Genomic DNA, 26,667 nt, shown 5'->3' with positions numbered 1-26,667 from the left:
TAAAGATAGAGATAAATAAAGAGAGAGAGAGATAAATAAAGAGAGATAGATAGCTAGAGCTAGATAAAGATAGAGCAAGATAAAGATAGATAGATGAAGATAAAGATAGCTAAAGATAAAGCTAGAGCTAGATAAAGATAGATAGATAGATAGATAGATAGATAGATAGATAGATAGATAGACAGATAAAGAGAGGTAGGTAAAGAGAGATAGATATAGATAGAACTAAAAGTAATAAAGATGCTATAACACCATTTATGCTGTGATGCTTTAACCCTGTAAACAATGGATTGAACACACACGTAGACAGAAAATAGTACCCGCAGTCATATACAGTCTTCTTTATCCTCTGCAAAGAATGGCTATGAATAGTGCTGCACTAATGAGAGGAGAGGAGTTGAACAATGAATAGTACATCGTTGTAAAGGAGGACTTTATTCCCCTCAAAAATAGGCAACTTTTTCATGCCTAAGGCATTCCGGCGTACGTGTGACGGGCCTTGGAAAAGATGTCTCCTCTGTTTGGGCTCTCGAAAGCCAAAAACAGACTTGCTGTGTACATTTCGGTTGCATCACGGCAAGATTTTTTATTTACATTTTTTTTACTTCTCTCAAGTAAAAGTGAGCATGTAACTCTTCAGAAATAAAAATATGCATTTGTGCATTCTGATATTGATATTGTGCACTTAAAAAGGAAAAAAAAAAGTCTGGCCCTCTGGCTACAAACATATTCGACTCTATTTTTGTAGATAGGCAAACGGGTGTAAAAACTATTGTCATCATCATTATAGTATTTTTAAAAACACGCCTCTGGGCCATGGCTCAGCGACGTGGAGGGATTTCACGTGTTTTTCAGGTGCTTTTCACGTCCCCCATTCACAGCTGATCGCTAGAGTCAACTTGACGTCTGCTTCCAGTTCCTTACAAACGTACTTTGCAATCTTCTGCACGGACTTGAGCAAGTCTTTGCCTCGGCAATGTCTACCACTCGTCTCACCTGGGCTGAATTTAAACGTAATGAGAGGAGCCACTTCGATTGGCCAGGAAGTCAGCCGTGTTCACTCCCACACAAATGTGTGTGGTCCGGCGAGTTTGACGTCTTTCTTACAGTGAATGCAGTTGGCAAGCCGAAAGTACAAAATGTAACTTTTGTTCTGTTTGCAGTCCGCACACTCTCATGTTTTTATGTTCTTTAAAAGTTGCTATTTATATCCGATAGAAAATGAACACAAAACAATGAAAGGTAAAAAATGCACTTTATTTGCTTGCAATGTCATCCTTCAGAAACACGTGACGACAAAAAAAACAAAAAACAAAAAAACAATCCCCATTGAATGTTAAATGGATTGAAATTCTTTGTCTTGTATGAACACTCTAAAAACAGTTGAGACAAAAGTAACCCAATTATAGATTTTTTTTTTTTTAATGGACCAACCCAACTTTCTGGGTTGTTTTATACAAAATGACTAATTAAAAAATCTGACCAATATTCATGAGTTGTTTTACGCTGCAAGACCCATCTCTTGACTCAAAGTTGGGTCAAATCGACCCAAGTTGAGCATCAATCCGTTTTTGACCCATTGTTGGGTTATTTTTGGCCCAACTGTTTTTAGAGTGTATTTTGACACCTGGGAACTGATTTAAATAATGATAATTATAATTAGGGGTGTAAAAAATTAGTGTGTTAATTTCAAGTTCTTTTAACGCCATCAAATTTCTTAACGTGCGATTAATGACTTGGAAAGCCGGTACTGGGGGAATTCCCAGCAGACACGTCCACGTCAAAATTGAGCAGTAATAAATGTAATAATAATGCATATATTTGTGGAGACTGGGGTCAAGTTGTATTTTACAATTACATTTTTTTTGCATAATATCACAAGTTACTTCATTCTAAAGAATAGATAGTTCTTAACTCATTCACTGCCATTGACGGCTATAAACGTCAAAAATTCATTTGAACTATTTCTATTAGTTTAACATTTTTTTCCCACCTTTGTTAAGAGTATGAAAACCTAGATTTTTTTTATTACACATTTAAAACAGATATGAAATTTGTGATTAATTGCAAGTTAACTAGTGAAGTCATGCGATTAATTACGATTAAAAACTTTAATCGCCTGATGCCCCAAATTTTTTCTTTTCTTTAAAAAAAAAAATCATTCACTGACATTGACAGCCATAAACGTCAAAAATTCATTTGAAATATTGATTTTAGTTAAACTTTTTTTTCCCACTTTTGTTAACGAGAATGAAAACCTAGATTTTTTTATTGTACATTTAGAACCGATATAAAATTTGTGATTAATTGTGAGTTAACTAGTGAAGTCATGCGATTAATTACAATTAAAAATTGTAATCGCCTCTTGCCCCTCATTTTTAATAATCTTTTTTTTTTAATGAATTTATGGCAGTGAATGAGTTAATATGAAAAGAAAAATGAACAGCTGTCACCGTCTTACAAATGCAATTATGCCATCTAGTGGCAGAAATATGACACAAATCAATATTACATTCTTTTTTTTTTATTGTAACTAATGAAATTAAATTACTGTATCAATAATTAAAAGATGCAGCCATATTTTTTTTAATCATTTTTGTCCACTTTTATGTTAACAAGAGTACGAAAACTTTTAGAACAGATATAACATTTGCGATTAATCCTGAGTTAACTATTGAAGTCATGCAATCAATGACGATTACAAATTTGAATCGCCCGACACCCGTCAATATGATAATAAAAAGCAGCTGCAGTATCTGGATACAGTCCGCACACGCCTCCCGTGACGCAAACGAACCCATTTCCACCCGGGCATGTGCATGTCAGCGCCATAATGAAACGAGCAGGGCCTCAATTTTCGTTTTGTCCCAGCAGCACTTGTGCGCCCGATGCCAGCGTATGCTAATTGCGCCGTGAGACGTCACAAACACAAGCCCTGTGGCGCGGCTCATTCCGGGCCAAAATCGTTTGGCTTGCTCCTTTATTTACGTTTTGGAGCATGAGAAACAACAGCGTGCTGATTTTGTTTTGTTTTTACTGCAGGGGGAGAGTCACTTAAGAAATCCATGACATCATCGTGGGACTTATTATTCGGGGTTTTATTCATTTTACTTGGACTCACTTTAAATGATTTAGTTAGCATAATATGAGTTCATTATGCACGCAGCTACTGTAAGGCTTAAACATTATTGAGTTGCTTTTCATGGCTGAAGTTTTTGTTAGGGCTATACTATATACTAGTGATGGCAAAATGAAGCTTCATGAAGCACTTGCGATACTTTTTGACTCCTCAAGATGGCACTCATGATTCAAAGATGCAATGCAAATGTAATCCATTTTCATTGCACTTGCCTTTATCTTTAAACCAAGAGCACCATCTAGAGGAGTTAAAAAGTATCGCAAATGCTTCATGAAGCTTCATTTTGCCATCACTACTATATACTATAATTTTTTTCTCCAATATTACTAATATAATATGTTTCACTTAATTAGCACTGTATGAAAGGTTACATATGATGCAGGTGAAAGTCAGTCAATAAGATTGCAGAATTGGCCCGCTGTGAATTAGCTAAATGTTAGCCATGCTGGTGTTCCGCCAGGTGAGGTCATCAGCAGGTCGTCGAAGAAATGAAAGAATCTGTTTGTTTGTTACCAATTATTCAATGAAGTGATTAAAGGTGGCTGTGGCTATGTTCCGTTCTATCCTAACCACCGGCGGAGTAATTACATTTCCTTCTAATTAGCGGTGGTAGGCTAATCTAAATGAGCTAACAATGTTTACTGTAGATGTGCAGATGTACACGTTGCACTTAAAGTGGAAGTCAACCTTAAACATTTCTTGACAATAATATGTTATATGCGACCTCACTAGTCTAAACATGACATTCTGATTAAAATTATATTTGTGGAATATGATTTATGCAGCAAAATTCTGCAATTTTTGTCCAGCTTGGGGGCGGCCATTTTGCCACTTATAGTTGCTCAGGCAATGACCAATCACAGCTCACCTGTTTTCTGAAGCTGAGCTGTGATTGGTTGTTACCTGAGACCTGAACAATGATGATGTCATTTACACTCAACAGCATGTAGCAAAATGGCCGCCTTCTGATTCAGATTTTTTGTTTTTTTAACTGCTGAATTTTTCTACTTAACACATATTCCACTAACGTAATATTAATCAAAATACTGTATTTTGACTAGTGTTGCTGCATAGAACATATTACTGTCAAGATTTTTTTTATTTGGGGGGGGGGGGGGGCAGACTTCCCCTGTAAGCAGAGCTGCATTGAGTTTTAGATGCACAAAAGTAGCATTCTCAGCAATGTTATGGAAATGGAGGTGAAAATTGTATTTTTGTCTTTATGGGTTCTTTTTCTTTTTTTCTTCTTCTTTTTTTTACACTTTGGGTTTGGCCTGAGGTCATCGTGTTAAAATAAAGCAGTGCAAAGGGCGTGGTACAAAGTTGCCCACTTACATGATGCTGAGTAAAATTGGCTAATTCCAGTGAAATATGACTCCTTTAAGTATGTCATGCATTGCTCCAAACGCCTCATGAGACTTAACTGAAACCCAAACTCGCAACGACAGTAGCAAAAGCATGACTTGAATTTATAAGCTCAAAATCAAGAGCAAAGAGGTATGATTTTTTTCCTTCTTTTTTTTTTTTTACTTGAAAAGTGAGCCATCGTAAATGGCTTGTGACAAGTAGGCAGGGTTACAAGCGGCCTTGAAAACTGCAGTGCTCTCATGAATACAAACAAAACACATTTCACACGGGAGCCAGAAGAACTTACACACACACACAAGTGCTGTCACTATCAACTATTTTTAGAATCGATTAATCTATCTATTGTTCAATCGATTAATCGACTAATAGGATTCATTTTACTTTTGCATTTAAGTGTATTAAAAAAACATTTTTTCCCCTGATTACTATTTATTAGCGAATTATTGGTATTAATTCAGTACTTTGTATTCGTATAGTGATAAAAAAAAAAGGGGGGGGGGGTTGATGTTGTAGTATGCTACCAGTTCGGCCATTGTTTTCCAAAGTACAGACAAATGTTTGCAAATGTCTTATTTTGATTAAACACAGAAGATAATCGGTTTTCTTTCATGAAGGACTAAAAAAAATCAGTGAGCTATTTCTGCGGATATGCTGGAATTAGAATAATCGATTAATTTGTTAATCGATGACTTGCCGATTAATCGATTAATTTTGACAGCTCTGACATACACACATTTGCCGATACTGCTACGAATAATAGAAAATTGTTGAGTAATTGACTTTACAATCACCTATAAAGATTGATTGCTGCTCCAAGGTGGCGGCGAAGCACTACATGAAGCTCCTCAACTCACTTCTTCAACACACTTTTGTTGCTTAGGCCTGAGAAACAAAAACAGGAAGTTTTTCAGCAAATACCGAACCGAGACTGGTCCGAGGTCTGTCAGCCTAATCAATGTCTGTACCGCTAATATTGTAAACAGAACTCCACATATGGCTAGAAAATCCCACAACTTTCAACACTGCTTTTGCTTCCAAACAATAAGGACTTCCTATTCCATTGGCAGGGCGACCACATCAGGCATCATCTGGCCGGTCTTGACCGAAATCCACAAGTCGTCGTTATTAGCCGAGTTTTTCTTCTTCTTCGTTGATTCCGATTTGCCGGCTCCGCCTCCTCCTCCTCCTCCGCAGCAGCAGCCGCTGCGGCAGCCGTTGTCATGGCGACAGCAGCAGCAGTGGCAACACACAGCTAGCGTAGCGACGAGGACTAGCAGGGGCAGAGTGAGGAGGACCACGAGGCACGCGGTGTTGTAGACGCCTTGGTGGTGTTTGTCCGCCACGAAGGTCCAGAGGAAGCTGAAGAAGTTGCGGATGCTGCCTGTCGTGCCATCCATAACTTCAGCATGCAAAGTTCTGAAGACGAGTTGATACGTTCAATGGCTTTGAGGAGGCTCAATTATTAGACTTCAATTCCTCTTACATGCTTCTTCTTCATCGGGTGGCCAATTGAACAAATCTTCAGACTTTCATTTCCAAGTTCCACTTCCTTAAAGTGGACGGTTCTGACCGTTCAAGCCCAAGGACACCCCAAAAAGTGTGATGACGGGAATCTTGCACAAGTTGGCGATTTCACTTTGGATTTTCACTTGACTTGAATCCTGAAAGATGTTCCTTTTTTTTCTGTGGAGCAAAAACACAAAAATGAGCATCGATAGAAATGTCGGTTTTCTTTCCGCTATCATCCGGACAGTGTTTCCCGTGCTGTTGTCATTTATCCTGCTTCCAAAAAATTAATGCAAATTTGTAATTGCTTATACATGCCTCAATATATAAATGTACCTTTGAGGCCCCGCCTCTTAAATGCACATGGATATACTGTACACGGGTACCACAACCCGTGCAGTATATTCTACACATGTTTAAAAAGTGTGTTTTGATAAGATTAAATGTATTTAAAGTGTAAAAATAAATAGATTCATTAATTTATACAGTCTCAGTAATTTCCCGTGATTAATACGCAATTAAAAAACAAACAAACAAAAAAAAAAGATCCTAAATTGTTTCCCCGTATTGTGTGTCGATAAAAATGATGACATTTTTTCCCATTTCATAGAAGTTTGCCAGTAGGTAACTTTTGTAAAAAACAAAAAACAAACAAAAGGCATACCTATACTTGCGTTCCGTCATATTTATTATCAATTGCTGAAAATGTATGTAATACAAAATGTATATAATATAATAAGTTGTTTATATTACATTTGAACATTTTGGTAAAGTTGTTCAAACGTAGGCTAAATGCTGAACCCCCCCCCCACCCCCTAATTAGCCCCACTAGCTAACTAGCTAGCCACAACCACGCCAGCTAGCTAGTTAGCCCGCTAGCATTGAGCACAAGCCGTTTGTGGCACTTATGTGAAAAAGAAGGTCATGTTGTTGACTTTTTGCATACTGCCGTGTCACCAGGCTTGGAGAGTAACGGAATACATGTACCACCGTTACGTAATCAGATTGCAAAAAAAAAATTAACTATATTCCATTACCGTTACAGGAATCAGATTACAGGTACATTTATTAAAAGTGGAGATTACTTCGAGGGATTACAATTTCTACGATGAGAGAGAGGGCGAGAGAGAGAGAAGGACAGAGAGAGAGAGAGCGTGCACGCCCGCGCGAGTGGGACCGTTGCTACATTTCAGGGAGGTGGGAACGAACGAACTGACTAGTCGTGTCCTCCACACGCGGGCAGTTTGAAAAAGCTTCACGGACGGGAGGAGGAAATGGCGACCGGTATTCACTGGAACTTACTCGGAGCGAAAGTTTGAGCTGAGTCCAGCGGCATGCTACGCGCTGTAGCTTCTTGCTAGCTAGCCCGCTTGTGACAAAAGTAATAAAGTTACATTACTTTAATATTATGGTACTTGGATTACGTTACTAACTAAATTTTTTAGCAGGTAACTTGTAACTGTAATGGATTACATTTTAAAAGTAACCCTCCTAACCCTGCGTGTCACCGAACGCAACGATTGAATTTGTCGTGGGCTTTTCCAAATGTCGCTTAAGTAAATATTAGTTACGTTTTTTACATAGTCTTTTTTTTTTTTTGATTAAAAAAAAAATACATTGTCTTTTCTTAAAGTATTTTATAGTGCATCAGTATCTATAGGCAACACATTGCATTTTTTATTTTTTTACGGTGCATATAAATTTGTGAGGGGCGCATATGTAAATTGACTTTCAAAGTAAATATTCATCCCATTCATTTTCACAATATCACTAATAAATGGTCGGGAGTGTGGTGCAGAAGTTAATCAGCAACCCAAAAATATTCAAAAATAGTAATTGAAAAAAAAAAAAGCTAATTTACTAGAGTAGACAAAAAAATTTGGATCAAAATCGAACCATTTAGTGGCAGTCTGGAGCTCTGGGCATCTTTATTTATATCGCAAAAATACAGTCGCTGTCATAAAAAATTATTCAACAAATCAAAATGCTTTTTCAGAGTGGTATAAAGTGGCATATTAATCATGGGAAGTTACAGCATATTGTAGATTTTCTCCTATTGCGAGTCTCGGACATATCCAACATAACAAACGTGAGCTCACTCGTGCGCTCGTCAGCGTTCGTTAGATTCCCAGCGTTCCTCTCATGAATACTGTAAAGGAATCATCGAGGATTCCGAACGGAACTCGGTCAGAGGACGACCGCAGGCCAGAAACAAAGACAGATTGGGTCGGATGTTTGGCCAAGCAATCTGGGTGGGGAATCATAATAATAATAATAATAATAAAAAACAAATCATCATTTCAAAGAAGAGCTCGCCTCGAGAAGTACAAATACTGGAAGGTGGAGAATAATTTAGAAATCAAAGCTCTTAAAGGAGCCATATAATGGAAAATTGACTTTTTAATGGCTTGTCTGCAATTTGTTTGCTCTTTGGAGTTGCCTGAGCGCCCATCAAGCGTGAAATCAAACAAGCAAGCAAATCTTTGACTTGCCTTTTTTTTTTGTGCTTTTTTTACCTAAATACTCAAATCTACTCAAATACTCTCTAAAAATTACCTAAACACTCTTAAATCTACTTACTGGTATAAATATTCACTAAAAGTTACCTAAATTCTATTACATGGAATACTCTTAAATCTACTCATATACTCTCTAAAAGTTACCTAAATAAATACTTTTAGATCTACTTAAATATTCACTTAAAGTTATCTAAGTACTCGTAAATGAAATACTCTCTAAAAGTTTTGCTTTAAAATCTACTTAAATATTCACTAAAAGCTATTTAAATACTCGTAAATGAAATACTCTAAAAGTTACCTAAATACTCTTAAATGAAATACTCTTAAATCTACTGATATACTCTCTAAAAGTTACCCAAATAAATACTTTTAAATCTACTTAAATATTCACTAAAAGCTATCTAAATACTCTTAAATGAAATACTCTTAAATCTACTTATATACTCTCTAAAGGTTACCTAAATAAATACTTTTAGATCTACTTAAATATTCACTAAATGTTATAAGTACTTGTAAATGAAATACTCTCTAAAAGTTACCTAAATACTCTTAAATCTACTGATATACTCTCTAAAAGTTACCTAAATAAATACTTTTAGATCTACTTAAATATTCACTAAAAGTTATCCAAGTACTTGTAAATGAAATACACTCTAAAAGTTACCTAAATACTTTAAAATCCACTTAAATATTCACTAAAAGCTATGTAAATACTCGTAAATGAAATACTCTAAAAGTTACCTAAATACTCTTAAATGAAATACTCTCAAATCTACTGATATACTCTCTAAAAGTTACCCAAATAAATACTTTTAGATCTACTTAAATATTCACTAAATGTTATCTAAGTACTTGTAAATGAAATACTCTGTAAAAGTTACTTAAATACTTTAAAATTTACTTAAATATTCACTAAAAGTTATCTAAGTACTTGTAAATGAAATACACTCTAAAAGTTACCTAAATACTTTAAAATCTATTTAAATATTCACTAAAAGCTATCTAAATACTCGTAAATGAAATACTCTAAAAGTTACCTAAATACTCGATATACTCTCTAAAAGTTACCTAAATAAATACTTTAAATCTACTTAAATATTCACTAAAAGCTATCTAAATACTCGTAAATGAAATACTCTCTAAAAGATACCTAAATACTATTAAATCTACTTAAATACTCACCAAAAGGTACGTAAATACTTTTAAAGCTACTGAAATACTCCCTCAAAGTTGCTTAAAACCCCTTCTTAAATAGTACTAAAAGTTGAATACTTACTGAAAGTTACCAAAATACTAAGCAAAATATCTATAAGTTAAATACTCCTTAATTTAAATACTTCCTAGAACTTACCGAAATACTCTCACAATTAAAAAAATACTCCCTGAAAGTTAACTAAATACTCTTTCAATTTACAAAATATCTCCAAGTTACCAAAGTATTCGTAAAGTTACTGAAATACTCCCTAAAAGATACCTAAATACTCTTAATTCTAATGAAATACTTCTTGAAAGTTGCTCTTATAGTAAAAAAAAATATCTCTTAAGTTACCTAAATACACTTAAATTTATGAAATACGCCCTAATAGTTACCAAAATACTATTAAATCTCCTGGAAACTTACTAAAACACGCTTAAAATGTATGAAATACAACCTTAAGGTGACCTAAATGCGCTTAAACGCTCACTAAAAGTTACCTAAATACTCAATACGCCTTAATAGTTACCATTATACTATTACATCTATTCAAACAATTTCTTAAAGTTACCTTAATATTCTTAAAACCTATGTAATTCTCCCTCAGTACTCTTACATCTACTGAAATACTCCCGCAAAGTTATTTGAATACTCATTACTGAAATACTCGCTTATTTGTAGATTTCATTCAGTCATTTCTTCACGTACCACTAGAGGGAGCTTGTGTACCACCAGTGGTCCTCGTACCCCGCACTTTGAGAACTGAACTCGCAACTTGATTAGCTTTCAATGTTACAATTTGGTTGGCAAATCTGCTTTATTAGTGAGTTACCAAAGGTGGTTTAAGTTACTCAAAATACTTTTTTTATTTTTATTTTATTACCGGTAAGTATAAGCTCCAAAAGCAGACTTTTTTTTGTCTATCTCGGTCGGGTCGCACCTCCGCAACTTATTATGTGAGAAAAGGAGGAAAGCTTCTCATCTCACATGCACTGGCAGAAAGCAGGTGACGACGCACCTGCGCCAGGACAGCTAATAAAGACACCGACAAGCTAACATAACACACAAGCTAACATAACACACAAGCTAACATAACACCCCGCTCTGCCTTCACACCCCCACCCTCGCCATTCCCTCCAAAGGAAATGAAGCTCTCACAGCAAAGTGGCATCACAAATCAACACTCATATGTGTGTGGGAAAAAAAAAATGAGAGACACCTTTCAATTTGTTTTCGAATGATATGCTATGGTTTTTTTTTGGGAGGCGGGGATTTGTCTTCGGTTCGTTTCAGTGTTCGGGGAGTGAAGGGATCGTTTAAGAAGCCAGACGAGAGCGATGACATCACTGGAAAACATACAGTATGCCCATATAAGGAACGAGACGTCTCACAAGTATGTTGCAACAGTTCTGTACTGGAGTCACACAAATGTATTTAAATTCGATACATTTGTGACTCATGTTAGCATTGCTGGGAGTGCATTGTAGAACCCCCCCCCCCCCCCCAAGTACTTCCCCTTACTCATAAATTATGTTTTTGTTTCAATTCTAACTTCTGAAGAAAAAACATTTGTCGCAAAATGAGTCACAGAAATTAGTTTTTTTCATCATCAAAAAGAGAATCATATCAGCTTTATAATCATATCAATGGTCATTACCACAGATATGAGAAAGTTTATCTGACACGCCCCCTTTGATCTGATGCTACTCAAACAGCTGGCAATAGACCAATCAGAGGCCCGTATACGATTCCTTGCTTTGCTCGTGTTCATGGGGAAGATCCACTGTTAAAAAAAATAAATAAATAAATGTTGGATGAACTTAAAATTTCAAGTCAACAACTGTTGCTCAAATTTAAGCTCCCCAGCACACCGTCCACTTTTTGTTGTCATGGTAACGAAAGCCCACCATTGCTCCAGCAGGTAGTGGGACAGGGTGGATGAGACAGGATGGGCTCATTTCAGTAAGGCAAGAAAAAGAACGCGTGAAGTGTGTTGTCAATAGCGATCCTTGGGGTGATTTGTCACATGACAATAATGATTCTAAATAGTCTTTAAATAGTAAATTACATTGCATATTATGGGGAGCTCAGGGGCAAAATAGAGAACAAATATTGATTACTAATACTGATAAAAAAAAATAAACAGGAAAAATGCAAATGAAAAACAACACATGGTGTTGCTGAGAAATGTGAAACATATGCCAACGGCTATGATGACATTCCAAGAGTCCACTTGACTTTCTCATGACATTGTGCTCTGGTGGAGCATTCTGAAGTCCAGGAAAAGCCAATTGATGGCGCCCACAAAAGCAGGAAGGGGCTGAGAAAAAATGTTATGATTGCATGAAGGGGCTGCTTTTTAAGGAGCACGCGCGACCTAAAAGAGCAGAAGTGGCGACAGAAGGCATGACAGGAATCTTTAATGACTTGCCTGCAGCGCACTACATACACAACTCGATAACTGATACGGATTCTCAATTTTTAATTGTTGTTTTGCTTGGGGATTTTTGCAGAGGCTCAAGTGAGGGTCAAGATGGTGCCAGCCAATCACTGGGTTAGAAGAGTTTGTTTGGAATTTATTTCATTTTATTTATTTATTTAGTTTGTTATTTTTAATTGACTTAGTATTAATTAGTTTTCAGAGCGGATTTGTTGGTTTCATTTTGTGTATTTCCTGTGTGCAAGATTTAGAAAGTGTTGTGCAGTAAAAACTAAATGACAGATAGATGGATGGATGGATGCGTAGATGGATGCATGGATGGATGGATGGATGGATGGATGGATGCATGGATGGATGGATGGATGGATGGATGGATGGATGGATGGATGGATGGATAGATAGATAGATAGATAGATAGATAGATAGATAGATGGATGGATGGATAGATAAAAATAGATAGATAGATAGATTACTAGCTAGCGAGCTATCTAGCCAGACAGACAGACAGACAGACAGACAGACAGACAGACAGATAGATAGATAGATAGATAGATAGATAGATAGATAGATAGATAGATAGATAGATAGCTTACTAGCTAGCTCACTAGCGAGCTATCTTGCTAGCTAGCCAGCTCACTAGCGAGCTATCTTGCTAGCTAGCGAGCTCACTAGCGAGCTAGCCAGCTCACTAGCGAGCTATCTAGCTAGACAGACAGACAGACAGATAGATAGATAGATACTGCATGTAGAACCTCAGAACTTTGAAGCAGATATGCTAACCACTAGAAAGCTTCAAGTACAGTTAATGCTAATGAGTTATCTGTTAAAATCTAAGTCAGCAATGTAGATCGAACAGAACAGCTCAGATGATTTATTTTATTTTATTTTTTGCTAGGCAGAATTTAAAGGGCTCTGTCAGAACAGCCACAGGAAGAAAATTCCCAATGTACCTCGAGACAAACAGCTGACAAGAGTTATAAAAAAAATAAAAATAAATAAACAGCACTATGCGCAAATCTATCCGCCAATTGAATTGGGGCCCCAAGCAAAATGTCATTTGCAGATTTCATTTCCCGCGTTTGTGATTGGCTGGCGTGTCTACCAAATGAAACCACAAGATCTTTTTGTTTACATGCCAGTTTCTGAAAATATGTATTTGACATACAGTGCATAATAACAACCCACCACCAGACAGAAATTCCTCAGCCCATGACTTGTCACGAATCTGAATGAAGATCCAGAGCCCCTTTCAAGCAATACAAATCAGCTTCATGCATCAGGCAGGTCAGCTGCAATTTTGACACATGCTTTTGACATCCATCCATTTCCTACCACGTTTATCCTCATTAGGGTCAGAGGTCAATTGGACAGTTTACATTCACTTTCTAACATTCTTAGTTGCCATCCAAGGTTCTAAAGAAGTCAAGCAATCCTCCAAATACAAACTATACACTCTCAAAACTTTCACAACATCTCCATCAAGTCATTACCTTAACTGGCGCTCACGCACACATTTCGGCGTCAGGTCAGGTGACGCCTTCTCCTGTCAGCTCGTCAAACGTGTTGCGTCTCCGCAGCTTGTCTGCTTCTTTTTGTCACCCTCGCACAAACACATCATCACCAGACTTCACTTTCTGTTCCTGTTTGCTCTTGTAGCCCCGTCCCCCCCCCCAACCACTAACAATCTCCTCCTCCTGGCTCCAAGTGTGTGTGTGTGGGTGTGTGTGGGTGTGTGCGTTATGGCGGCAACATCACAGCACCCTGCCCACTTTTTGTAAGAATGGGCCTTCTGTCTGAGCTTGCTTGTGTGTTTCCTGCATGGAATCTTGCGGCGGCTTTTTACTGTACACGGTGACGTCGCACTGAGTCAGAAAAAAAGCATTAAAACGGAACGGAACGCGTCAAAACGCTCGTTGGCGTTACTCCACCGAAAAAAGCTTCCTGGCTGTTAAAAACGCAAACACATCTCCACCCTGCATCTAAAAGGGGAACAAACGCGGGAAATGAATGAAAGTATGTGAGTGCTCTACCAGGTGAAAGATGCACACGTGCGCGTGGTTTTGTGCGCACGCACGCACGCACGCACGCCCGCACGCACGCACGCAATTCCAGTGGGACGCCTGTGGCATTGTGGGTAATTCTCTTTCTGGCTCAGTCGAGCAAAAGAGGCTTTTTCATTCAAAGTTTTGAAAAGAAGAGAGGGAGAAAGCGGGGACGGTAAGTGGAGCAGAAGCCGAAAAAGTCAGCGTGCGCCTCGAACATGCTAAACAAACGACGGCGCACAAGAAGATAAAATCTGAAGTTATTGTGAACTGTAAACACATTACAAATATTGTGATTTGTTCCATGAGATTGTATTAATTTATTTTCGCTACACTACTTCCAGTACATGTATGTGATTTTATTTGTTATTTTTTTCTGTCCAACATGTTTTGCGATTATGCGTGTAACGGTTTTTGACCGGTTCGGTGCACGCAGCGACAAACGCGCGACTTCATTGCAGTATCTGCACTCCAAAGTAGGTGGCGGTAATGTGCCTGAATCAGTTTGCCGACAGCAGTAAACAAAAAATATGAAGGAAAAAAATGACATCCATGGACACGTCAAATATTTCTTGATTCTACTGCGTAACAGTCCATTAATTAATATTACATTTGTGGAATATGAGTTATGTAGTAAAATCCAGTCGTTTTTATCCATCTCAGTGGGCGGCCATTTTGCCACTTGCTGTCGACTGAAGAGAACATCGATGTTGTTCAGGGGCTTTACGTGGGTAAATGCTTTTAAAGCTACTGAAATACTCCCTCAAAGTTGCTTAAAACCTCTTCTTAAATAGCACTAAAAGTTGAATATTTACTGAAAGTTACCAAAATACTACGCAAAATATCTATAAGTTAAATACTCCTTCATTTAAATACTTCCTAGAACTTACCGAAATACTCTCACAATTAAAAAATACTCCCTGAAAGTTAACTAAATACTCTTACAATTTACAAAATATCTCCAAGTTACCAAAGTATTCGTAAAGTTACTGAAATACTCCCTAAAAGATACCTAAATACTCTTAATTCTAATGAAATACTTCTTGAAAGTTGCTCTTATAGTAAAATAAATATCTCTTAAGTTAGCTAAATACACTTAAATTTATGAAATACTCCATAAAAGTTACCAAAATACTATTAAATCTAATGAAATACTCCTGGAAACTTACTTAAACACTCTTAAAATGTATGAAATACAACCTTAAGGTGACCTAAATGCGCTTAAACGCTCACTAAAAGTTACCTAAATACTCTTAAGTCTAAGACAATACGCCTTAAAAGTTACCATTATACTATTACATCTATTTAAATAATTCTTAAAAGTTACCTTAATATTATTAAAACCTATGTAATTCTCCCTCAGTACTCTTACATCTACTGAAATACTCCCGCAAAGCTATTTAAATACTCATTACTGAAATACTCGCTTATTTGTAGATTTCATTCAGTCATTTCTTCACCTACCACTAGAGGGAGCTTGTGTCAGGCAACGACCAATCACAGCTCACCTGTTTTCTGTTTCTGAAGCTGAGCTGTGTGTGATTTACGGTGGCCGGGGACGTGCAAATACACTTTTGCAATACGAGAAACACTTTTACAAAGCTGGAGACGAATTTATATTTTAGAAAACATTTTTACAAATGGAAAAACTAAATGACATTGCCATAACAAATTTATAAGTCCTGAAACAAATTTACATTTGAGAAAACACATTTACAAGATGTGAAACACTTTTAAAAACGCCGGCACAAGTGACGAAACACTTTTACAAGCGGCCGAAACAAATTTACAAGTAACTTTTTCAACCGGAAAGGGCGGACAAGCGATAAGGAGTTCATTGCGATTCAAGATGGACGGCGGGGAAACGGTGTTTTGCCCATTTTGCGGCCAAAATATGAGCCGAATGACTCAATTCTGTTGAATATTTTTAATAATCAGCATCTATGGCGAGTATGATTTTATTGATATGTTTGACGTTTTTGTCATTTTATTAGATAACTGCTCTAGATGTCAAAGTTGCATGCTGTAATATTGCGTTTATAGCACTGATGGTTTGTATGATTACATTATGTTTGTAGCAGTATTAAGAGATTGAGTACGAGTCCATTGAAATACCAAAAGGACAGCCAGTCCTTAGGACAGGAAAGGCTCAGTAGCTCATTATTCTATATTTAACTCATTCACTGCCATAAATTCATTTAAAACATATAAAAAATTAGGGGCGACCGGCAATTAAAACTTTTAATTGTAATTCATCGTATGACTTCACTAGTTAACGCACGATTAATCACAAATTTAATATCAATTCAAGGTTTTCATACTCTTGTTAACAAAAGTGGAAAAAATGTTTAACTAATAGAAATAGTTCAAATTAATTTCGACGTTTATAGCCGTCAATGGGAGTGAATGAATAAAAATAAAGAAAAGAAGAAAAGATTAAAAGTTTTGGGCGTCAGGTGATTACAATTTTAATCGTAATTAATCACATGACTTTACTAGTCAATTCACGATTAATCACAAATTTTATATCTGTTGTAAATGTACAATCAAAAAAAATTATAGCTTTTCATACTCTTTTTAACAAAAGAGGGGAAAAATGTGAAACTAATAGAAATAGTTCAAATGAATTTTTGACGTGTTTAGCCGTCAATGGCAGTAAATGAGTAAAATAAATAAATAAATAAAGATACACAGCCCGAAGCTCACAACTGTGAGGCAGACGTGCTAAACAACAAGCCCACCACCGTGTTGCGTGAAAATACAAGAATCCCAGTTATGATTGCCTCATGTTTCGGCATGTATCAGCCCGGCACGCTGACGGGAACATTCATGCTGTATACTATATAAAAAGGAAAAAAAAAAAAACACCCCCTGCAGGGGAATATGTAATCACAAGCCGCGAAATGAATATACAGTATGGTGATTTTTATCTAAACTACTGTAAATAAGGATTTCCATCATGGCGCCGGATCATTCGTCAGTGTTCGCCCGAGGTGACGGCACAGTGACGAGCGCGGACGCCAGCTGGTATATTTTGCTCCACCGTGTGCATGCGACGTGTTTTTGTGCGCGCGTGTGCAAGTTGGCCAAGATAGCCGCGACTCTTCTGCCGACATGATGAGGCTCGTCTCATCCATTTTCATGAAGCCGCGTGGCCTCCGAGCCACGAACAAGCACACACAATGGCAGTTGGGGGGGTGGGGGGGGGGGGGGTTATCGACGGGGGTCGTCTATTTGATACCTGCACCTTCAGCGGGGACTGACTGACTTTGCGGTAATGCAACTCAACAAATTGTATTAAAATGAATTCATGATTTAGATTATTAAAGACATAAATAAAAAAATAAATACTCAAAAAAATGAGTCAAAGTTTTCAAGTTATCAGAAAAAGAGACAAAAGGTAGATTAAAAAAAGTCTTAAAAATTACCTAAAAATGTCCAAAAAGTGGCCATAAAATTTCCAAAAGGAAGAGTAAAAGCAGAAGAATCCTAAAAAATGTCCATATAATTCCACAAATATCAGAGAATTTAATTAATTTAAAAAAACCTTAAAAAAGTAACCATAAAAGGTCCAAAAACAAAAGAAGGCAGAAAATTACCACACAACTTCTTGAACATTCATTTTAAGAAAGGCATAAAAGAAAATATTTAAAGAGTAACCGTGGAATGTTGAAAGAAATCCCCCAAATGATCATTAAATTACCACAAAATCGCCCAAAATGTCAAACAATTGATAGCGAAAATAGGCAGCAAAAAGTAAAAAACAAAACACGTCCAAAAAAAGGAAGGTAGCAAAAAAAAAAATCACCATTAAATTTTTTTGCCAAAAATGTCAGAAATCTGACAGAAAGTTAGAAAAGTTTTAAAATATCTGAAAAATTACACACACACACAAAAAAAATAATAAAATAAATCAGTACGTTAGACACTAACACACTGTTTCTATTATCACAATGTTCAAATGTTTTGCGTCTCCAGACGGATTAAAAAACAATTTTTTTTTTGCCTGAAATGTCTCTTTTGACAGTAAAGTTGCTGACCCCTAATACAGTTGAATAAGTTATTGAAATTATTTCGTGGGCCCCCCGCAGGCCCCAATTTGCCAAGCACTGCACTAATGGAGGACACTAAGTATGCATGTGATGTCGTGTCACGATCTCTTCCTCTATACCTGATACACACACTTTGCGCTTTTCCATCCGTTAGCAGGCTGTCAAGTGATAATGGAGACAGAATCAATTCATTAAGGGCGCATCTGGACACGCTCGAACCACTAATGGCGCCCAGCCGTGCGCAGATATGAGCGTGTCACATCTCATTTGTTGTCTACGGAAGCGTCGTCACGGTGCACATTCACAATTCTTTTTTTTTTTTTTTAATTGATGCGTTTACCGACGCTAACCGCTTGGATCATCGCATCTTTGTAAGCATACGATCAAGATAAAATGCGACATTAGTGCACTCCGTTTGCCATTTTTGATCAAATGTTTTCAACTTGATTCGGGTAGCGAACGCAAATACGAACGCGGAAACATTTTCATGTGGTACGCTGCGTCCTCGTTCGCTCACTAAGGTGGCGTTTGAAATAACGCTTGGGTTACTGTGCAACTCATTATCAGACATTATTTCAAGCGTGGATGCACAAAATTATTAGCAACACGTTGTCTGCCCCGTCTTATTAAATTGGATATATTATGGAAAATCCACTCTTTTTATTTGCTTGTATACAAATAGTCAGGACTCTGGAGTGCCTGCCCACCCGTCAAGTGTGAAATTAAACCACCAAGTAAATCTTTTCCTATCTGCCTGTTTGTGAAAATGTGTCAGTGAGAGAGCCCTTTTCAATTTTACTTTTGTCTAATTTGCATAATGCCGCCACAATGAGTTTCTCCGCCCATGATTTGATCAGCGAGGCTTTCAGACGGCCAGACATGTGTGTTGTTGTACGCGCAGATTAGCATTAGCGTCTGATTAGCGGCAGTGATGAAATGCGGAATGTACGCGGCACTGTACGCGTTAACAACGGCCGCTTCTTGATATGTTAGCAATAGCATCAATGCTAGCACTACCGTTCAGAGATATGTGCAGTTTATTTGCCTTGTTGAGCGTTTACATTAGTTTAGAGGATCTCTTTTACTTTGTAGATGGCTACAACGGTAGTTTAAATCAAGGTTTAGTTCCAAGTTTGACATATAGAAGAAGTCCATCATTATATTGATAGATTGACAGGTTTTTGGAATAAAGTAAAACCTGCAACAACAAAAATCAATAACATAATGCTGCATTGTAGGAAAGTGGGAAGTTAGACTTTTCCTTTTTTTTTTTCTCTTTTTTTTTTAAGAGCTCAGTATTGTTCATTTGGTAATGTCATCATCATTGCTGTTTTTATTTTTTATTTTATTTATTATTATTATTTTTTAAATATATATATATATATATATTTTTGTATGTGGGTGAGTATGTGTATGTGCGTGCGTGCGTGCGTGTATTTGTTAGTTAAGTTGGACTTTTCCGACTTCAAACCAGGACGTGTGTACGGGAACGCCCCCTTGAACTCGGAAATCCCACTTGCGAAGTTGGGGAAAAAAAAATACCTCGACTTCACCGACCGAATTCGATGTGACATCGCTCTAAAATGGCGACCACTAAGGCTTATTTTTATTGTGGTCCTCGACACACAGGACAAAACGTAACATAAAAAGTAGTGATGCACCGAATAGTCGGCCACCGAAAACTTCTGGCATTCGGCCAAAATAAAATTAAAGCCGAAAGAATATGGCCGAAATAGAACAAAAAAACGCTCTAAGCAAGCATCTGTTTGAATTAAACAGCGAACGCGGGGGCGAGTGTCCGCCTCGCTGGCTTTTCACTGTATGAGCTTGCACCGGTCGGTCGCAGCAGCTCCCGGGGTCATTGCGCACACCGGAGAGGGGCGTGGCTTGGTGTACAACATTTAAGTGGGTCGAAAAAAAGACAGAACTACCGTGTGCTTGAGTACAGGCGAGCCACTCTTTCTCCTGCAGCACCCCCCCCCCCTTTTTTATTTATTTATAAGAGCCCCTCGAACACTTCCACTTTTTCACCTAATCCCGGTGGCCATGCTAAATACTTTAGCTAATGTTAGCACCATTGCTATCAACAGTCTTAAACACGGAAACACTTTCCGCTATCTCCGGGTGGCGACAGACCTGTACAGGACGCCAAGTGTGACTTTGCAGTCCGTTCCCGAAGCCGATGAGCTGCTGCGAACAAATGTATTTATTTATTTTTAAACGTTGGTGAATATGTGAATGTGTTGATTTGAAGTGCGCCGCACCTTGTGTCCCGCCGCACGCATCCGTGCCCGCCTGTGCGAACTACATTGACTATAAGGTGCGATCGCACTGCCAGAAAATGCTCAACCCTCGGTTGGTGTTTAATATACCATTAGCCAACATGTCTGCGGTGTGGGCACATTTCAATTTATATTGTGCTTGTTTAAAATGCCAGTGCTAAATGAATATTTTATAATAATATTATAATTTTAATTAAGAATAATAAATGCAATGATAGTAAAAATTGGCATAATTTTTTTTTTTTTTTGCGTTTTGTTTTTTTGGCCAAGCATTTTTCACTTCCAGTTTTCGGTTTCGGCCAAACATTTTACATTTCGGCGCATCCCTAATAAAAAGGCAACATCATTTCATCAACAAAGTTAATAAGTTGAGTTCAAATAGTCAATCATTGAACCCAAAATGATATTCATAATTAATAAAAAAACAAAAAACAGAATAAAGGCAACAGTAGCATAATAACGGTACTTAATAGCTCATAAAAATACAAAATTGATTATTTAAGAAGAATAAATAGGTTAATTTGAATATTTAAGTGTGGTTTTGTAGCCACAGTTTGAGGGCTCTTTTAAAAATACTTCAATATCCACTCCTGTTTAGTTCCCTTGGCAGTTGGTTCCATTGTACTGCTGCATTGTACAAAAACAAACAAACAGTTTTTACCCATTAGGGTTTTGAATTTGCACGGGACAAAATCAGTTGGACGACCGTTAACCAGTTTAATTTTTAAAAACGTTTAGGGTGCAAATGTGTACGAGGATGGACTTTGAGGATTAACCCGAACGAGCTTGTTCTGAGCAGTTTACAGTTTATTGAAATGCAGCATAAATATCGAGAATAAATAAGGATAAATATTACAAATCCCCCTAGATTTTATTGTACTGTAGTTACAAAATTTCAAATAATTTTGCTGCAAAATGACAACAATTTAGTTAGCCTACTGGAAACCGTGTTTTTTAAAAAAAAATTATTTAAGTCGTATAATTAAACATTCAAATGTAAAAAAAAAAAAAAAAAAAGACAACTGTGAGAGAGATGAGTTCAAAGAGGAAATTAGAGTGGTTTTGTCATTATCTGTAAGAAACACCATTTGCTTGGTGTTTCCTGCATCGGGGAAACATCTCGAGAAGACAAACCGCACGCAGCTGTGTGACCTTTCGTGCGGCGAGGTCACGAACATCCACAACACTGTGTGTGTGTGTCTTTCTATTCGTTATTAAAGCAACCAACGCAAGAAAGGAACATCCACTGCATGAAGTGCAAAAAGCTGCTCAGAAGCTGAAGATTGTTGTTGGCAGTATTTCGTTGTGGTTTCAATAGCTCGTCACTCTGTGCAGGCTGACACATCATTAAAGTGGTTCCGCGAAGAAGAAGTCCCCGAGGAGGCTCTTTTGGCAACGACGCCACAATCCTTCCACTCGCTCAAAACAAACATTTCTTTCAGCACAACGGTGGGTTTACATGAAGCGTTAACATTGGCCTTCAGTCAGCTTGTATTAATCATTGTTTTATGTTTGTCATTATTTGCTTCCAATCCCCCCCCCCCCCAAAAAAATACGGGTTCAATTTAAAGGGGACATACTATGATGGGAAATTGGCTTTTTATCGTTTGTTCACAAGTCGATGAGTCCGTAAAATGCCTTCCCGTGTAGTGCCGGACGTTTTGACTCGTCTTTCAAGACTCAAAAAATATTGTGTTCTGTGACAATATAAGCAACAAAGCTACTGGAAAAAAAAAAAAAAAAAAAGAGAGTAGTGTCTCAAACTATAAAATAACCAAAATAAGACTGAGGAAGGGCTTATGTGATAAACAAACGTGATGTTTAGTCCATAGACACGTCAATGGCATTAAACCGGGGCTGTCAGACTTAGATGAGTTCAGGGGCCACATGGAGGAAAATATATGAGCAAGTGTGGCCCACTTGAGTGATAAAATCATGGTGTGTAACTTTTAAAACAATCGGTGTCAATTATTGGCAGATGTTTGCTATTTGCGGCGTTCATCTGTAAATAAATATATTTATCTTATATCTTTATAAAAAATCACACGGATGCAAATGGAGTTCCGGGTGTGTTATGTTTACCTGTTTTGCATGTAAATTGTTCCCAGAATGCATTGTGTGGTGCGGTTAATGAAGTTATAAGGAGGTTAAATCCTAGTTGAATGTGTGTCGTATTTTAGCATGCTAATGTCATTTTTATTATTATTATTTTCTTTTTCAAACAAAGCGTAACTTTAAGTTATGTGTAAAATAATGACATCTAGGACAATTCCATGTACAAGAATGCAATTTTTTTTAATGTTTTGATTAAGGCCGCTTGATTAACTCATTCACTCGCAGCCATTTTCACTGAAGCAACCCCCTTCGCTCCTGGCGGTTTTACTGGATTTTGATTGTATTCTATTGCTATAAAAGCATGGAACCTACCAAAAGATTAGAGTCTCTTCTTTCATCAGGATACAAAGTATATTTGTATCTGGTTCCGTTTTGCAGCAATTAGCATGTAGCTAAGTTTCATTATTCACATTCCTCTTGAAAACACTGTCAAAAAGATCCTGGTTGATCTCTTATACTCTGCTGCCACCTGCTGGCTGATTTATTAATTAACTACCATTGCTAACTACCACTCTTCATGTCAGAAGCTGCATCAAAGCTTTCTGTATGCTCGTGCATAAAAAAAACAAAAACAAAAAACGTGTAAATACGTTTTGGGGAGTGAAGGACAAAGTATTAAAAACGTGTTTACTCGTTTTTGGGTTTGAATGAGTTAATTGATCCAACGTTACTTTTTTTTTTTTTACTTTGCAAAATCATCTCCCTTTGCGGGCCTGATCTGGCCCGTGTGCTGTACGTTTGACACCCCTGCAGTAAATAGTTCGGGTTAGGCAGAGTTGCCCTGAGTTTTGTTGGACGCACAGCGTTAGCGTTAGCTTCCGATAAAATGCACTTACTTTATCGTTTAGTGAAATCCTCCATGCGTCATGCGGTGGGACATATAAAGTATTTATTGCAGTATGATCTGTGCTCGTCTCATTAAAAGTATTTTAAGGTAAAGGCAAAACGGAAATTGCAAAATTTAGAGTCCTCAATGAAAGATCTGTGCTAAATAAACTACTTTTGCTATTTTACATTCCCTTGACAAGGTAGAAGGTAAAGTGCAAGTAATCCCACTGGAGTCCAATAGTTATTCCTGCAGACTGCATTACTGTAGCTTGTATTGCCAAGCACCTCGAGGGACCAAAATAGACCCCCATTGTCGACCTGTTGGTAACATTGTGTTGTTGTTTCCAGTCATTGTTTGGAAGCAGCATGCTTGTCATGGGAATTGCTCCTCGAGGCTTTGGCTACACTCTCACTAAGAACAGACATCCAAAGCATATTGAAGAAAAAAAAGCTTCCTCACAGCATGATGTTGAGGCCAAAAAGTTCCATTTTGGTCTCGTCTGACCACACCGGAATTGACCAGATTGGTGTCGTCCAAGACTACTAGTGGATCTCTGCAGCTCCTTCAAAGTTACCATGGACATTTTGGATAGACTACAATCGTGACTTGAGATACGAGCTACATTTGTTCCATGACCATGCTCGTAACTCAAATACTCTTATTTAAAATCCTCTTTCCCCATTGAAATGAATGGCAATGCCATTAATTTGTTCCAGCCTCCTAAAAAAAACATGATCAAAAATCTTTTGGTTTGTTTTTTGGACAGCTAGATCTTGAAAACTCACAGTTAGATCACTTGTATCTTAAGACACCACTCTATTTATGTAAGGAAAAATGTTGCAAAAGGTCTAACGTCTATGATAGGTGCTCCTCAACTTCTCAAAATCCCCTATGATAGGATAACTAATGAAACTAGAAGAAAGCTGCATGTAGCGACAGTAGAGCTGGGCAATAAATCGAATGAATTCAATGCTTCATCATTTCAAAAATCGAATCGTTGAAAATGAGCTAAATTGTGAAATTGAGTTTTGTCTTTTTTGATTATTAAAAGCTGTTCTGTTCTTATGTTCTGTTACTTCCAAATGTTTTTAAAAGTGGTTTATAAGACATGTTTACAATAGCTACAGAATCAGTATACATTATTGTTGTCTGAACATTTTGCACAAAATAATTTTTGAATAAATGAAACCTTTAAATAAATGTTTGTTGGGTTTATGAGATGAAAATCGATTAAAATCGTAATTGTCCTGACAGCAAAAATCCAGATTTTATTTTTTGGGCCATATCGCCCAACCCTAGTAGATGAACACATTTTACACATGTCCGAGACATAAATCCTGTGGCAATGAGATGGAGCCGTGTGGGTCGCCAAAAGAAGACCAAGCGATCAACCGTCAAAGATCTACAGAGACTCGGGTTGAAAAGGAACCAAATCATTTTCTTTCCACTTCACAATAAAGCCCCAATTTGCCTCTTAAATGAAATCACATTAAAACAAATGTGTTTTGTTGTTGCAATGTGACAAACTGTGGAAAAGAAAACAACACTTTCATCCTAGCAGCATTTGACTTTCACCTTGCCTTTTCCCCTATTTTCTGCGTACAAATAGTTTCCCCACAGAGCTGCTCGTGCAGGCGAGTGTCGCCCAAAGACACACTTTGACATCAGTGCCGGCTGTCATGTGTTAAAAGCTCCTCGGGACTTTTGGTGAAAAGTTGACCTAATGCAGCACACAAGCTAAAAAGCCCTGCTGGCAAACAACGCCATTCAAACTTCATTTCCTGTTCTGCTCCTAAAGCATATTCTCACATTCGCGTGAGCGCACACAAAACCTACCTTGAGATAGAAAAAACACAGAGCTCTAAAACCACAGGCTATGCAGTATGTTTTTTTTTAATCCAAAATGGCCACAAAAATGAAAATATATATATATTTTTAAGGCAATGTTAAAAAAAAAAAAAAAAAAAAAAAAATTATATATATATATATATATATATATATATATATATATATATATATATATAAATAAAACAAATCAAACAAGTGTACTTGGAAATTAAAGGGTCAAGTTCCTGTTTTCTAAATAGCAAGATTTCAACCCTCCCCCCTGGAGTCTTTTGACCAATGTACACTAAACAAAGAAAAAAAGAAAAGAGAATATTATAAAAAAAATTAGGGGCGTCAGGCAATTAATATTAGTAATCGTAATTAATCGCATGACTTCACTAGTTAACTAACGATTAATCACAAATTTTATATGTTCAAAGTGTACAATTTTTTTTATTTTTAGGTTTTCATGCTCTTGTTAACAAAAGTAAAAAAAAAGTTCAACAAATAGAAATACCTAAAATGATTTTTTGACGTCTAGCCGTCAATGGCAGTGAAAGAGTTAAAACATTTCTAATACAACATTTATTTTTATTTTTAATGGGTGGTTTAACTACCAAAAATCACAATTCTATTTATTTAAAAAAAAAAGAAAAAAGTAAAATGTGCTAAACATAGGCAACAAAAAATACAATAAAAAAGATAAAGTAAATCTAAAACAAAATGTGATTTAAATAAAAATAAAGAAAATATGCCTTCAGCAAAAAGAAAAAAAAAGAAAATTAGGTTAAGTGAAGTAATAAAAACCCCCAATAGGAATGCAATTAAAATGGATAAAAAACATAAACAAATAAAACATACAAAATAAAATAAAATACAAAAACAATTGGAAAAACTTAAAAAAATAATTCTAGTTGCTCTTACGTAGACTGCTCATTCTTCTTCTCCTGAGGAGGTTATTTAATCAGACCCAATAGATGAGCTGATATTTTACTGCAGAACATCTGCCAGATGGCAGAAAGAGTTTCGCATTGTGACATTAGCACCAATAAAGTGAAGTAGTACAGTGCCAATATCTTAATATGTATCATGTGAGATGAATGAATAAAAAGTATATATCCTCCAAGCGCACTTAGTTTATTGTGTTCCCGCTTCAATAAAAGGCGCAATGTTTTTCCAAAGAAATCAGAGCTGGAAGTTCTTACCTCACTCAGCTGATGCGTGCCACCAGCCTTCCCATCACCTCCATGCGACTTTGGACGCGCCATCAAACGTCAGCTAATAAACAGCGACGTGTTTACAACGCCAACTCAAAGCGAGGCGGACTGTGGATCTACTGTACACGCGTGTTCC

General features: G+C 37.0%; 1 protein-coding gene across 2 annotated transcripts; it reads right to left on the bottom strand.

Annotated features, from left to right (window-relative positions):
• Positions 1–1,303: 1,303 nt before the first annotated feature.
• Positions 1,304–26,652, bottom strand: kiaa0040 (KIAA0040 ortholog). Of its 2 annotated transcripts, none has more exons than XM_086062575.1 (2): positions 26,520–26,652; positions 1,304–6,190 (listed from the first exon to the last, which is right to left on the bottom strand). In XM_086062575.1, the coding sequence occupies exon 2, from the start codon at positions 5,902–5,904 to the stop codon at positions 5,560–5,562; it is 345 nt and encodes a 114-aa protein (XP_085918701.1). In that variant the 5' UTR covers positions 5,905–6,190; positions 26,520–26,652; the 3' UTR covers positions 1,304–5,559. The 2 variants fall into 2 exon arrangements, with proteins under 2 accessions (XP_085918701.1, XP_085918622.1); XM_086062496.1 differs by lacking the exon at positions 26,520–26,652 and adding an exon at positions 13,658–13,902.
• Positions 26,653–26,667: the final 15 nt, after the last annotated feature.

This window comes from Leptonotus elevatus, chromosome 1 (assembly GCF_054856555.1).
Source record: "Leptonotus elevatus isolate MCC_2025b chromosome 1, RoL_Lele_1.0, whole genome shotgun sequence".
NCBI classification, from domain to species: Eukaryota; Metazoa; Chordata; class Actinopteri; order Syngnathiformes; family Syngnathidae; genus Leptonotus; species Leptonotus elevatus.
Note: the sequence above shows the minus strand (reverse complement) of the source record. Positions and strands in the feature narration are given on the sequence as shown.